Genomic DNA, 16,173 nt, shown 5'->3' on the forward strand with positions numbered 1-16,173 from the left:
AAAGCAGGAGTCCATTGTGCATGAGGGAATCTAATTATCTACCTTACACCTTGCCCAACATGGAGTAGCTGCAATTCCCCTGTTTAGCAGGGTGACTGTTATGAGGTAAGGGGGCCCCAGCCTGAAGGCCAGTTAGGGGGGGATTTGGGGTGAGTGCTTATTTGTGCCCTGGGTACCCCTGGAACTATAGCAGGGTGACTGTTACCCCAATGTTTCTATATATCTGTAACCTTGTTATGAGCTAAGGGGGCCCAGCCTGAAGGCCAGTTAGGGGGGGATTTGGGGTGAGTGCTTATTTGTGCCCTGGGTACCCCTGGAACTATAGCAGGGTGACTGTTACCCCAATGTTTCTATATATCTGTAACCTTGTTATGAGCTAAGGGGGCCCAGCCTGAAGGCCAGTTAGGGGGGGATTTGGGGTGAGTGCTTATTTGTGCCCTGGGTACCCCTGGAACTATAGCAGGGTGACTGTAACCCCAATGTTTCTATATATCTGTAACCTTGTTATGAGCTAAGGGGGCCCAGCCTGAAGGCCAGTTAGGGGGGATTTGGGGTGAGTGCTTATTTGTGCCCTGGAACTATAGCAGGGTGACTGTTACCGTCACTGTTTCTATATATCTGTAACCATCTAACTAAGAAACATAGATTCCATGTTGCCAGAAGGCAAGAGGTTAATGGCCCAAAATCTAATTTGCCTTTTTCCTTTTTAGCGGTTTTGAGAGGGGATAATATATGCTTCCCACCTATGTTGGACACAAACCTAAGCTGAACCCAAATGTAATCAGCACACTGGCACAGGAACAAATTGTGTTTTTGGCAATGCCATCGGCAAGGAAATGCTTTGGAGTAGCGCACGCAGCTTACACTGTAACAAAGCAGATTAATCCTAAGGACCTGCAAGTCAAGGACGAAGCTCTGCTGACAATACTTTGTGTGATTACGACTGGGATACGCTGTATTAATAAATGGCCTGGCAATAGAGTAATTACGTAAATACCATTTATATGCCATGTTTTAATATAATAAAATGATGCTGCTGCTCGGAGGTTCAGATTTCAAATTTTAAAAGTTCTACAGTTTTCTCGTTGTTTTTATAATTCTATAGTTTTGTTTGCTCTACTTCAGCTTAGCATTCCTATCTTTCATAGCTAAATCATAGCGAGGCATATCCAGGCATCAGCATTGCAAACAAACCTTTTAGAGAAAGGATAATTCATGCTCCCCTATGCAAATCTCCAGGAAATAGTATGGTAAAGAACCAGAAATGGCAGCCCCTTTTATTTATTTAAAATTTTAAAGTAGCATAAAAGAATGAAATTGGATATTCCAGTAATTCCTGTCCAGTAGGATGCTTTTTATTGCAGTGTTTGCCATTAGCTCTAGTGCTTGTAGAGCCTTATAAGCAGCCCACTGGGTCCATCATGTTCAGCTGAACATTCAATAATACAGATTTATGGCTTGTGCAAGAAAGTCTTCTAAATCGAAAGGATTTAAATATAACATTGCGCTTTCCAGAAATAATGTAAGAAAAGGTGCAACGTGAGGCAAAATGCATTGAGAGCATTATCATTCTAGTTACCAGCTCTTAGTCAGTAAGGGGCGACCATGCAATCATCATTGTAACGCTTCACTTTTACTAAAGTAGTTTCTTACAGGTACAGCATCTCTTATCCAGTTATCCTCGGGACACAAAGCTTGTTAGATAAGGGGTTGTTGCAGTGCCAAGGTGCTTGGAAAAAAAATAAAAAGGCTTAACAGATTTTTGCAGGCTTTCAGGCTCTCTGCAGTCCTGCCCTGCTTTATGGCTGAGATTCTAGCTATCTGTATAACAGAGCACTCTGTCCCAGTGGCACAGATCCTATCTGATCCCCATTGTAAGCAGCAGTCCTGCCCTGCTTTATGGCTGAGATTCTAGCTATCTGTATAACAGCATTCTGTCACAGTGGCACAGATCCTATCTGATCCCCATTGTAAGCAGCAGTCCTGCCCTGCTTTATGGCTGAGATTCTAGCTATCGGTATAACAGAGCATTCTGTCACAGTGGCACAGATCCTATCTGATACCCATTGTAAGCAGCAGTCCTGCCCTGCTTTATGGCTGAGATTCTAGCTATCTGTATAACAGAGCATTCTGTCACAGTGGCACAGATCCTATCTGATACCCATTGTAAGCAGCAGTCCTGCCCTGCTTTATGGCTGAGATTCTAGCTATCTGTATAACAGAGCATTCTGTCACAGTGGCACAGATCCTATCTGATCCCCATTGTAAGCAGCAGTCCTGCCCTGCTTTATGGCTGAGATTCTAGCTATCTGTATAACAGAGCATTCTGTCACAGTGGCACAGATCCTATCTGATACCCATTGTAAGCAGCAGTCCTGCCCTGCTTTATGGCTGAGATTCTAGCTATCTGTATAACAGAGCATTCTGTCACAGTGGCACAGATCCTATCTGATCCCCATTGTAAGCAGCAGTCCTGCCCTGATTTATGGCTGAGATTCTAGCTATCTGTATAACAGAGCATTCTGTCACAGTGGCACAGATCCTATCTGATCCCCATTGTAAGCAGCAGTCCTGCCCTGCTTTATGGCTGAGATTCTAGCTATCTGTATAACAGCATTCTGTCACAGTGGCACAGATCCTATCTGAAAACCATTAAATACAGTACTGTTTTGCTAAGGTCAGAGTAACTGAGATATATTAGCAAATCATTTGTAAAGTAGTTTTAAACTATGTTATTTCATGAAAAGGGATTGTATCTCATTAAACAAATTCTTTTCGGACATTTCCTTTCATCAATTCTGTACACCTAACATGACTGTATAACTTATACTAAAGTTGTTTTAATAGGCTCTTTTGGACGAGCATTTAATATTTATTTAACAGGCTGTGTTTGTTAGATACCAGTGAGTCACACATAAACAGTGGCTATTCCCTTATCTCTCTTCTCTAGATTAAATATTTATACAGTAGGAACATGTCATGCAGTACAAAGGAGGCAACTATCATCAGCTTATTAGTCTTAAAATAAATCTAATATAAAACAAAAACCACAATTAAAAGCCAAAAATAATGACATGCTCTACTTCTCAATCTGGCTACCAGCATACACAATAGCCTGGGGCTGGTAAAGATCTGCCTCTCAATACAGGGTAGGACAGCTTTTAGTACAGGTATTGGACCCCTTATCCGGAAACCCGTTATCCAGAAAGCTCCGAATTAAGGAAAGCCCGTCTCCCATAGACTCCATTTTAATCCAATAATTCAGAATTTTAAAACTGATTTCCTTTTTCTATGTAGAAATAAAATAGTACCTTGTAATTGGTCCCAACTAAGATATAAATAATCCTTATTGTGTGCAAAACAATCCTATTGGGTTTAATTAATGTTTTATTGATTTTTTAGTAGACTTAAGGTATGGAGATGCAAATTATGGAAAGACTCCTTATCCGGAATACCCTTGGTCCCGAGCATTCTGGATAATGGGTCCTATAACTGTATGTTGTATTGTGGAGGCTATAGAATTTTATTCTGGGACCTGCTACAAATATGCAGGTGGTAATGAGTCGGAAGCGGTTTTGGGAAAAGGCCTGCAAAGAAGCACCCAACTTGGATGTAAGCAAGGCCATATTGTTACATAGACACCCAATGTCCCATGCTGATGTGCCTTTAAACAAACTAAGGGATATATTGGCAAATTATGATCTTTAGATCCATTACTTGCTTCTTGTCTGACTCATCCACTCCTTGTGCCAATGTCTATACTTCATCACTGAATCAACATGTCTGTCCGTGGGTGTGATATAAGCATGTATTGTGATGCAACATTAATAGTTAAAGATGGTAATGAATCTCCCTTAGAAAAAAAATAAACATATCACCATGAGACCGCACCGGAGAATTCAGCCATCACCCTCATCACAACTGTCACTACAACAGAAATGATGTAAACAGGGCTAGGAGGTGACTACACAGCTGTCTGTCTGCCAAGGTTTTGGGAACACACTGGAGACCGCCTGACCGGTATTTATACTTAAGGGGGACAGCCTCCATATTCTTTCCAACAGAATGGCATGCAGGTCCAGACTGAGATTCTAAAGAGGCCCTGGTGTTCTAGGGACACAGAGGTCCAAACAGACCCCCACAGGCCTAAAGAATAATGATGGTTATGGCAGTCACATCACATCAGTCACTCTGGCATTTCCTAGAATCTACACATTGATGGTTTTAGACTGACAAGATGAGTTTATAGCTTTCTGCTTGCCCAGAACATTCTTCCTCTGTTTATTTGTACTTTTATAAATGGAAGGGGGTGCCATATTTGTTGGGCACTCCCCGGGGCTCTCCTACAGCACACAGAAGGCTGATTCTCAGCATAGGAATAAACACAGGCAAAGAATCAGTCCCTACACTGCATTGGCCCAGGTGCAGGCACAAGGAGCGAACTTTGGTACCAAAATGCACACTTCTGCATTGAAATCTGCTCCACTTACCTGCACCAAAGCCGATGCTAGTGGCTCCAGGTGCAGGCACATCCAAAAGCTGATCGATACGTGGGATCCCCAGACAGTTAAGGCCCCCACAGTTCAGTGTACCCTCTCCATAAAAAAAAATAACAGACCAGGGTTTGTTGTAGACAGATGCACTACCATGCGTTATCTCTACCAAAGGCATCCCTTGCACAATTAAAGCTTGATGCATGCAGTACTATATACTGTATAGATGCCTTGCCAATGGCGGCTTAAGAGATCATAGTGAAAGAGTGTAGTTTAGGGCAGTGTAGTACTTTAGGACAAAGTTCCAAGTGGTGAATTGACAATAGGGTTTGTGATCAGGGTCAATTCTAGCCCGTAAATTAGTGTGGTTGGAAAATTCTGAACTGTGACCATACCTGTCTGTCATTGTGAGTTTGTAGATGACATCAGCCTGTGAGAAAAACAAATAGTGAGAAGGAAGTGAGAAGGAAATATATTGCCAAAAACCTGGGCCTGGTTTATACTAATGAGGGTGGGAATTTTTATGAGAGGGGAAGGTGCTCAATTTGTCAGTTAAATTATATACCGTATATACTCGAGTATAAGCCGATCCAAATATAAGCCGAGGTACCTAATTTTACCTAAGAAAACTGGAAAAACTTATTGACTCGAGTATAAGCCTAGGGTGGGAAATGCAGCAGCTACTGCTAAGTTTCAATAATCAAATAAATAAAAGGACAATCAGCGTAACCCCCTGTGAACTCTTTATAAATATATCCTGTTGGCAGCTGCAGATTAGGGAAAGGTGGATGAAGGACCCTTTGAACCTCCTGCCTTCAAGAGTTACAGCACTGCTGATAACTTCAGGGAAAAAAAAAAACACTACAGCAGCAGACAAAAGCAGGTTTTACTATGGGGCTAGGTTAAATGAATAAACAGCATGGAGTTGGAGAGAGAAAAGTTTTCCTCATAGTTTTCATTGTTTAACCTTTTATTATTATTATTTTTTTTTTTTTTTTTTTAACTGCCCCCTCTGTCCCACTCCTGCCTTTCCTGTCTCTATGCCCCTCTGTCCCACTCCTGCCTTTCCTGTCTCTATGCCCCTCTGTCCCACTCCTGCCTTTCCTGTCTCTATGCCCCTCTGTCCCACTCCTGCCTTTCCTGTCTCTATGCCCCTCTGTCCCACTCCTGCCTTTCCTGTCTCTATGCCCCTCTGTCCCACTCCTGCCTTTCCTGTCTCTATGCCCCTCTGTCCCACTCCTGCCTTTCCTGTCTCTATGCCCCTCTGTCCCACTCCTGCCTTTCCTGTCTCTATGCCCCCCTGTCCCACTCCTGCCTTTCCTGTCTCTATGCCCCTCTGTCCCACTCCTGCCTTTCCTGTCTCTATGCCCCTCTGTCCCACTCCTGCCTTTCCTGTCTCTATGCCCCTCTGTCCCACTCCTGCCTTTCCTGTCTCTATGCCCCTCTGTCCCACTCCTGCCTTTCCTGTTACTATGCCCTCTCTGCCCAACTCCTGCCTTTCCTGTTACTATGCCCTCTCTGCCAAACTCCTGCCTGTCCTTTCTCTGTGACCAGTCTGTCAATTCCTGATTTTCAGCCTCACCCCTTGTATAGTTACATTTTTGTTTAAGAGGACAGACTGTATTAGACTTTGCAGTGCTAGTCTTGCAAGCTGAAAAGCAAAAATGATAATTACCCAACACAGTATTGTACTTTTAGTTGAACTCTCCCTTTGTGTCATGTAACTCGATGGCATGTGCTGCCGCTGCGCAGCGGCAGCACATGCCATCGAGTTACATGACACAAAGGGAGAGTTCAGAGAACGGCCTCACGCGCCATGTTATTGCAGGATATCCCCGAACTTAGAGCACACCTAGAAATTACCGTATATACTCTAGTATAAGCCGATGGGGACTTTTTCAGCACATTTTTGGTGCTGAAAAACTCGGCTTATACTCGAGTATATACGGTAGTCATTGGTGAAGGTACAATGCAGTTTTGGCACCTTTCCCTGGAAGGTTTAATAACACCTCAAAGCTCCAATCATGCTAATACAATTAATACCTCACCCATGCTGGTAATGGTAAACAGATTATACTGATTGGAGCAACATTCCAGGGTATTTATTCCAGGAAGATCATTCTGAATTGAGAAAGCCAGTTGGACGAATGGCGAAACGTATTCAAGAAAAACACAGCAAGTCCAGTTGATTTGACTTATTACTTCAGATATAGTTTTCTATATTTTTTTTTTATAAGCATTTGCAAATTATGGTTTCGATTTGGTTTATTTGGACAGGTTTTTTTGTCGAGGATATGGTAGAAATGGTGGATTCGGTGCATCGCTTATAACAATGCCACGGGAATCGATCTGCAGAACTCACTATACCGGGGCTGCTTCTTTAACATTTAATAAGAATGGGTCAGATCTCAATGAGAAATGACATGAATGAATCTCAAAGTTACTTACCTGTCCTAAAAAGTAAATCCCACCACCAACAATAAAGGCAGAAATGGCTGTGCCAAACACTGCGAATAGGGTGATGGATCCTATGTTCTGAAAGAAGTTGCCCTGCAAGTAAAATAAAATGAGTATTATTGACAAATATTATAGGAATCTTGCTTTATAGCAGGGATTCTAGACACGATAGGGTTCTGAATCAAATGCAAATGTGCCTACTGACGTAACAGAACCCAGGGTTTACCATATCAGCCTGCATCCATAGATGCACCGCACTTGCACCTAACAGTGCTAGTGTGTGTAATTAGTGCAAGCGTAAACTCTATGGTTTTATATAGCAAATGAAAAAAGTCCAAAAATTCTGGTCTGAAGGTGTCACCCTGGTACAAGGCAGAACAGAAGGAGGAAGAAAGAGAAAAGTAAAAAGGTCATTGTTAAAATTAAATCTGTGGGTTATGAGTGGAAAGTTGTGACTCTTAAGGTGGCCATACACGGGCCGACTATAGCTACCGATATCGGTCCCTTGGACCAATTCGGCAGCTAATCGGCCCGTGTATGGGGAGAGCAGAGCGGCCTGGCCGACCGATATCTGGCCTGAAATTGGCCAGATCTCGATCGGCCAGGTTAGAAAATCTGGTCGGATCGGGGGCCGCATCGGCTCGTTGATGCGGTCCCCGATCCGACTGCCCCATTGCCGCCCACATAATCCGATCGTCTGGCCCCAGGGCCAAACGATCGGATTATTATTTTTTTTACCTAAATGGTCCCCGATATCGCCCACCCGTAGGTGGGGATATCGGGGGAAGATCTGCTCGTGTATGGCCACCTTTACATTAACCCTTAAGAACTTGAGCTTGAACAATTCTGTAAAGAATTTTACAGAGATTAGTCACTATTTGACCAGAGTGACTCAGAATGTGAGCAGTGAACGAGAAATTAATAGAGAACCAAAGCCTGAAAATGAATGTAGCTAGAACCGCCGCATTGTATATACTAAACTTATGGCCATAAGGAAAGAATGTTTTTACCCTCCACTGACATTCACAGCTGAATTAGTGATGAGGATTTGGTGCTAAACACTCGCCTTTGCTCGGGAAGGAGTACAATAAAAAATTTCCATTCTGCTTGATCAACGAGACAACCAATATCCAAGGCCTTTGCAGATATTGTCACCCCGTCTCCCACAAAACACACACTGAATATCATGTGAAACTTTCTTGCTTACAATAATGTCAGTGTGTGTGTATGGCCACCTTTACCCTACCAGTAGCCCTATAACTGCAATGATTCAGGCAACTATTCAGGCTTAGGGGTCCCTGGAATTCATCAAACAGGAATGAGGTTCCTTTTTAACACAGAAGTGGACATTGAAGAGGTAAATATAAAAGTCTGATGCATATTGCTCTGGTTTCTTATCTGCTATTTGAGGTCGGTCTCAATTAATTACTAATCAGCCTTGCATTGTGACTGATATATATATGACTGATGACATTGTGTGACTGATATATACACACGCACACACAGTATATTGTGAGTCAGTCCCTAAGCTCAGCTAAGTGACAGCAGCCCAGATCATGTGCAGTGAATCAGCAGAAGAGAAGATGGGGAGCTACTGGGGCATCTTCAGAGGAACACATCCTCACTGCTACATGGCTGTGGGGGCCTATAAATGACTAAAACACAAAGAAGCAGGATATCTTGCCTATTTATTACTTAGGTTTTAGTTAAAGAATGAATACATGTTACAAAGGTCTGCTGATACCTGCAACCGTACCTACCTACAGCCTAAGAACTAGACAACAGCCTGTGATGGACCCGGACACTCACAATAAGTGAGACAGTACTAAATGTATTAGCTGCCATATAGAGCTATAGTGGTAATAGAAAAGGGCTGATGGGAATTTCTTTCGATGGGGCCCACCAGGAGATGCTCTGGTACTCTGGCAGGCATTCATACGAATAGTGAATTCTGGGCAGGCGTGGAACATTTTTATTTCCCTGGTTCAGATGCACCAACGCACACAAACGAAAGGGAAAAGGAAGCAGACTTGACGTAGGCACGGTGCTTTTAAGACTCATTAAAAAGTAATATTGTACGGATATTTTGTACCAACAACTATTCAGGAAACATATTTATCCGCACAGTTCTGCAACCCCCGTCCACCCACTACGGAGCTGAACTCATTCCAGAATTAGCAGCGCACAGATCCGATCAGCACTTGCACAGCTGGAAATTCTAAATCCCTTTGCCTTTTTTTTATTGCTAAACTCATGTTGATTTAATCTCTTTTCATGTAATCGTTCAACGCAATAATGACTACTCAGCTGCCGCCTTAAGTAAAGTCAGAGCAAGTGAATTAGCCACTGGCAGTTCCCACATGTGAAATACACAGATAAAATATTCCTGTTTCCTAGGGTAACCTAGAATGCCTTCAAAGCTACTAAAGACTAAATTGCACAAGAGCTACCAGAAACCAAAAGGGGCACAATTAAAGGGCTTTGGATCTGCTGGGGAGAATGTAGAAGCTGACCACAAGTGCACCCACATCCTACTATTAGATGCCCAAGTTCCCATGTGTGGGCTGAAGGCCACTTCTCTACCAGATATTCCATTTTGAGTGGCCAACTTATGTTCTTATTACTTATGTTCTGGGCTGTATATTCAGCTGAAATTGGACAACCTACATACTCTATATTATCTAGCTCAAGAACACAGCCATACAGGAATCAAGCCATCCCCCTGTGGCCCTTCTTGCTGTGAGCAGGGAGTTCAGGGGTGGCACATTGCAACGCAGGAAAAAATATATCCAGCCTTGGGCTTTAGTTGTCCTTAAATCCCTTATCCCTCATCTTTAGATTTGCAACATGTTCCTTCTTGCAGTCACTTACCTTTAAATGGAAAATGCCTGAGCAGATGATAACGAGTTCTAGTTTTGCAACCTCCTAATTGTCGCATGATACAATATGCAATTCTACAACAAGATTTCAGTTCTTCTTTATTTAAATATCACAGTCATTATGAGAGGACTGACAATTCTATATATAAAACCATATTTATTGCAACACAAAGTTATACCCACAATACAGGAAATGAATTCCCAATTAAAATGCATATTATTCATTTGTAAAGGAATCGTCTCCTTTAAAGAAGAAAGAAAGGTAAAAACTACGTTTTATAAGAAAGGTCTATGTAAATACAGGCATAAGCAATTGCAGACCTGCTGCTCTGAGTCCTCAGGAAAAGAAACACTGCATTTCTTACATTCTATTCTGTATCCATGACCCTCTATGTCAGACTTCCTTCTCTCAGAAAAATTCTTTAGGTCATGGCACAAGCTTGCTCAGTTTGACCCTCTCTCCCCCTCCCCTCTCTGCTGTAATCTGAGCTGAGAGTTGTTCCATACCTGCAGGCTGCTGCCTGGAAGTGACTTCAGACCAAGCTAAAATGGAAGCTGCTACCTTAAACAAACTGAGGGAGCTTCTAGGGCTGTATACTCAGGTATGGTAAAGCATACCTGGCTTCTAGCTGCATTGTTCTTAGTACAGGGGAATACCAATACTGGCATGACTCTGTACATGCTAGGGGCAAAGTTAGAGGGCTGTTCCTGCTGAACTGTGCTTAGTACAGAGGAATCCCTATGCTGCCATAGTTTTATGGTATCTCTCTGTACAGGCTATGGGCAAACTTAGGGGGCTGTTCCTGCTGAATTGTGCTTAGTACAGGGGAATCCCTATGCTGCCATAGTTTTATGGTATCTCTCTGTACAGGCTATGAGCAAACTTAGGGGGCTGTTCCTGCTGAATTGTGCTTAGTACAGGGGAATCCCTATGCTGCCATAGTTTTATGGTATCTCTCTGTAAAGGCTATGAGCAAACTTAGGGGGCTGTTCCTGCTGAATTGTGCTTAGTACAGGGGACTCCCTATGCTGCCATAGTTTTATGGTATCTCTCTGTAAAGGCTATGGGCAAACTTAGGGGGCTGTTCCTCCTGAATTGTGCTTAGTACAGGGGAATCCCTATGCTGCCATAGTTTTATGGTATCTCTCTGTACAGGCTATGAGCAAACTTAGGGGGCTGTTCCTGCTGAATTGTGCTTAGTACAGGGGACTCCCTATGCTGCCACAGTTTTATGGTATCTCTCTGTACAGGCTATGAGCAAACTTAGGGGGCTGTTCCTGCTGAATTGAGCTTAGTACAGGGGAATCCCTATGCTGCCATAGTTTTATGGTATCTCTCTGTACAGGCTATGAGCAAACTTAGGGGGCTGTTCCTGCTGAATTGAGCTTAGTACAGGGGAATCCCTATGCTGCCATAGTTTTATGGTATCTCTCTGTACAGGCTATGAGCAAACTTAGGGGGCTATTCCTGCCGAATTGAGCTCAGTACAGGGGAATACCTATGCTGCTGCCGCAGTTTTGTCAGTTTTGAGCTATCTACAAAACTTTTATGGATTCCCTCTGTACAGGCTACAAGCAAGTTTGGGGGTCTGTTACTGCTTAATGAAGCTCAGTATAAAGGTAACCTATGTATATGGAATCTCCCTGTGTAGGCTAATGTAGAAAGAACAGTTATGTGTAAAAGGAAGGATGTGGCCAGTTAACCCTGTGGCTTGGGCAACACAAAATACAAGCTGAACAAATGTGCCATTTATAGTAGGTGGGAGTTTGTTATACCTTATTGCCATTAAAGAATTACAAATAATAAAATAAAGCTATATACTGGCCCGTTAAGGGTTCTGACAATAGCCACAAAAAATGAAGCCATTAACTTAGCATTGCCGTGACAAGGAGGTGTGGGCCCAACAGCAGTGGTCCCTTGTCACTTTTCTCTTATGATTCTCTGCACATTCTCCAAATTGATGTCACTTTCCATCACGGTGATCTCCCCTGCTCTGCGTGCACAGAAATGTTCAGTGTAGCCAGGCATGAAATGCAATTTCCCAACTGGCTTATAATATAAAATACTCACAAGCAGTCATGTAAAACAAAGCACTTACCTTGTGCAGGGAATAACCAGACTCAAATATAATAGGGGGGAGGAGAACCAGAAAGAACGTGTTGGGACGGAACATTTCCTCTTCCTGTTATGGGGGGAAATAAACAATAAATGATACTTCCTAACCAGTGAAGTGTCATATTGACATCTACTATAACTGCATTTATTTATGTATAGTGCCGCATCTTTGCATGATAATGATATCTGAACTCTGAAAGTGCACAGAAATGTGTAAGCACTATATAAACAATTGTCTGTGTATGGCAACCCATACAATTACCATTTACATCAACATGAAGCGTTTTCTGGCAGTTGTGACCTGAACACATCAGTTGTCAATGCTCCTGTATGGGCAACGACACACATGGATATTAAATTTTTAGTAGCCCAAACTTATGGCAAAACATCCAATACTAACCCCTAGATCATTGTAAAAATACAGTATTGCTCCCAGAGACACTTTACTAAAAATAGGAGGGTGGGCAAAACTTACAGAAACAATTTTGGGACTGGTAAACCTAATGGTTGGGAAGGGTATGGAGTTGACCTAGCAGATACCCCCCCCCCCCCCAAAAAAAAAAAAAAAATTACCCATATAGTACCCTCATACTGTACTGTCTAAGGCAGTGCTGTCCAACTTCTGTGGTACCGAGGGCCGGAATTTTTCCGACCTACGTGGTAGAGGGCCGATAATGGAAGCCAGTTTTGACCACTCCCCTTTCTGAAACCGCACCCACTTGAAACCACACCCATGTTATCACATGACCATACCCATATTAATGGTTGTAGTACAGCAAATACCTGCCATACTCTGCCTTCCCTACCCTGCCTGTGTGTGCCATACTCTGCCTTCCCTACCCTGCCTGTGTGTGCCATACTTTGCCTTCCCTACCCTGCCTGTGTGTGCCATACTCTGCCTTCCCTACCCTGCCTGTGTGTGCCATACTCTGCCTTCCCTACCCTGCCTGTGTGTGCCATACTCTGCCTGCCCTACCCTGCCTGTGTGTGCCATACTCTGCCTTCCCTACCCTGCCTGTGTGTGCCATACTCTGTCTTCCCTACCCTGCCTGTGTGTGCCATACTCTGCCTTCCCTACCCTGCCTGTGTGTGCCATACTCTGCCTTCCCTACCCTGCCTGTGTGTGCCATACTCTGCCTTCCCTACCCTGCCTGTGTGTGCCATACTCTGCCTTCCCTACCCTGCATGTGTGTGCCATACTCTCTCTGCCCTGTATGGCACACACAGGCAGCATACAGTGACACAATGTTGGCACTGCTCCTACAGTCTGCACAATAACTATATATTAAAAAAAACAAAACTTTTTAATTGCAGTACCACCTCAGTTCTTTTTGTAGTGTGCAGGGTTTATTTGTGGGTTTCTACTACTGTCTGAGGTGTGAACAGGTAAACAATGTGGGTGATTACAGCCTGAGCCTGAGGTGTGAACACTGCAGGGGTTAAACAATGCAGGTATTAAAAGGTGTGAACAACACAGTGGATTACATTTTTAAACAATACAGAGGGATTACAGCCTGAATCTGAGGTGTGAGCCATGCAGGGGGCCAGTTATTCACAGTACTGATACCATTTAAAGCTTACATAAGAGTAAGCCATCAAAGCAGCCAGGCAGGTGGGGGGCCACACAGAGGGGGGTCGCGGGCCGCCAGTTGGACAGCACTGGTCTAAGGGAAACACTATGGCACCTCCCTCCTATACTTATAAATACAAATATACAAAGAAGGAATGTTCTGGGCACACAATAAGCTGTACCCTCATATTGTACTGTCTAAGGGAAACAATATGGCACCTCCCTCCTATATGTATAAATACAAATATACAGAGAAGGAATGTTCTGGGCACACAATAAGCTGTACCCTCATACTGTACTGTCTAAGGGAAACAATATGGCACCTCCCTCCCATATGTATAAATACAAATATACAGAGAAGGAATGTTCTGGGCTCACAATAAGCTGTACCCTCATACTGTACTGTCTAAGGGAAACAATATGGCACCTCCCTCCCATATGTATAAATACAAATATACAGAGAAGGAATGTTCTGGGCACACAATAAGCTGTACCCTCATACTGTACTGTCTAAGGGAAACAATATGGCACCTCCCTGCCATATGCAGGCATGCTGCAAAATTGTGCACCTTAAGAGTGCTATACATTTTTCTATATGCAGCGCAAGCTGTAATATGGACCTTGAACCAAAGCAGGACTCCAAATTTCCTTGTGTCTTCTTGCAGAAAGCAAAACTAAGGGGCCTACAGATTTCGGGAGTGTTTTGGGTGTGGCTGGGAAGATTCAGGGCATAGCCAGGTAAAAGATTAGCTGATACCACTGTATACCACTGTAGCGGTGATAATTGCTATAGTGCAAACAGGAAATGCAATTCCCACGCAGGGAAAACAAAACTATGTTTAAAGCTTTGCACCGATGCTACATAGTCTAACACTATGCATGGTTTTGGATACTGTGATATATTTTATTAGGCAAACAGCCACCCTTTTTAGAATACCTTCTTTATCAAAAGACAAAAAACCCTAAGGATAAAAAGGCTCAATAACAGCAAAACTAATTACTGTATTGCTACAGAGTAACCATAAAACCAGAGCAGTCATTAAACAGCTTACTCACATATTCATACACTCATGGCCCCAGCCAGATCAATCAAACATTCAGCCCTCAAGTGCATTCAGATCTGAGAGCCTTAATGAACTGCCGAAAACATGTTTAGTTAGGCAGCCAAGTGCCGCGTTTTTCATCTCCGCTCCTGTTTGTGTATAATAGAGTTGTGGCGCATACTGATGCCAGCAACACATCAAAGTCAGATTGGATCGACAGAGTTGCAATACATTGAATTTCGGCAGTAGGCCCACATCTGTCAGATAAGTCAATCAAAGGTTATCATTTTTCATAACTGTAGCATTAAGAGCTTTAATAGAAAAATGAGGTGTTACCTATTTTTTTTTACTTATTTTTAAATCATATTTGGCTAACTTTGGTAGTGCATTCACAAGAGGACTTGCCGTCCATTGCACACCTTACCACTATTTGGATCTCAGTCACTGGTACACTAGGAATCAAGCCATCAGGCAGATGCTGTGATAATATATAACTGCGCATCAGGACTATGCTTTGCAATCTTTATAGAAATATTGGTCCAAATACCATTAAAGCAAATGAATAGGCACTTTGGAGAGTTGTGCCACCCACTGGCTAACCGGAAACCATGTAGGTGGCGAAACACCCCAACCTGACCTATGTGCCAGTGCCCTTACTATTAACATTCAGATAATGCTCTAATTAATTACAGATTGGTGTAACCCCACGACTGTTCTAATACATTAATGACTTCAGGTTAGACTAGCTTTGTAGAGGTTCTATTACTTCTGATTGGCTACACATTGATTTAGTCCAGTAAGTCTTCTCATGTTTTGCTTGCCCACTCATTGGTCTAGTCCTAGGAAACGCTTGGTTATAGTTAGCTCTAGGGTTAAGTAGATAAAACTGTCTTATCCCTTGGCCAACTACTGGATCATAATATGGGCCTAGGGAAACCCGTTGGAAGACAGTAAGTTCTGATTGGCTACACATTGATTTAGTCCAGTCAGTCTTCTCATATTTTGCTTGCCCACTGATTGGTCTAGTCCTAGGAAACGCTTGGTTATAGTTAGCTCTAGAGCTAAGTTGATAAAACTGTCTGACCCCATGACCAACTACTGGATCATAATATGAGCCTAGGGAAACCCATTGGAAGACTGTCGATCAGCCTGTCAGCCATCTTATCAGCTTTTACCTCTGCGGCTAACAAAAACCCATTAAGTTTCTCAAAGATTTTGAGAATGGACTGAAAAAATATATTTCTTTTCTTTCAATGCTACATGTGTGAACATTACAGGTGTCACGTGCTTGCCTTTCAATAAAGGTACGGAGCATACCCCCATCATGTTCCATGCCGATACTGTTACATTGCCATCAACCCTTCCACCTCCGCCTATAGGCCTATTTGTTGTTTCTAGTAAACCTGTTATTTTTGCAGTAATTATCTCCAGCTGTGCAACACAAACCTTTTCTGTGCAATGAAAGAATATTTAATAGCAGAAAATGACGGCTTGCATTCAAGATACAGTTCGCCCCACGTTACATCAAGAACTGAACTGCATTCTGCGCGGGAAACCTTTCTATTCAGACCCGGGTGTCTGTAAAACAATGCAAACTGATGGTAATTGGAGGGGG

At 42.9% G+C, this 16,173-nt stretch overlaps 1 protein-coding gene across 1 annotated transcript in view; it reads right to left on the reverse strand.

The window, feature by feature from the left end:
- Positions 1–16,173, reverse strand: part of slc9a8 (solute carrier family 9 member 8) — a 55,084-nt gene that overhangs the window by 23,721 nt on the left and 15,190 nt on the right. The window contains 3 exon segments of the mRNA NM_001197262.1: positions 4,889–4,923; positions 6,942–7,043; positions 11,929–12,012. Coding sequence (NP_001184191.1) covers positions 4,889–4,923; positions 6,942–7,043; positions 11,929–12,012 — 221 coding nt within the window.

Source organism: Xenopus tropicalis, chromosome 10, assembly GCF_000004195.4.
Source record: "Xenopus tropicalis strain Nigerian chromosome 10, UCB_Xtro_10.0, whole genome shotgun sequence".
NCBI lineage: Eukaryota > Metazoa > Chordata > Amphibia > Anura > Pipidae > Xenopus > Xenopus tropicalis.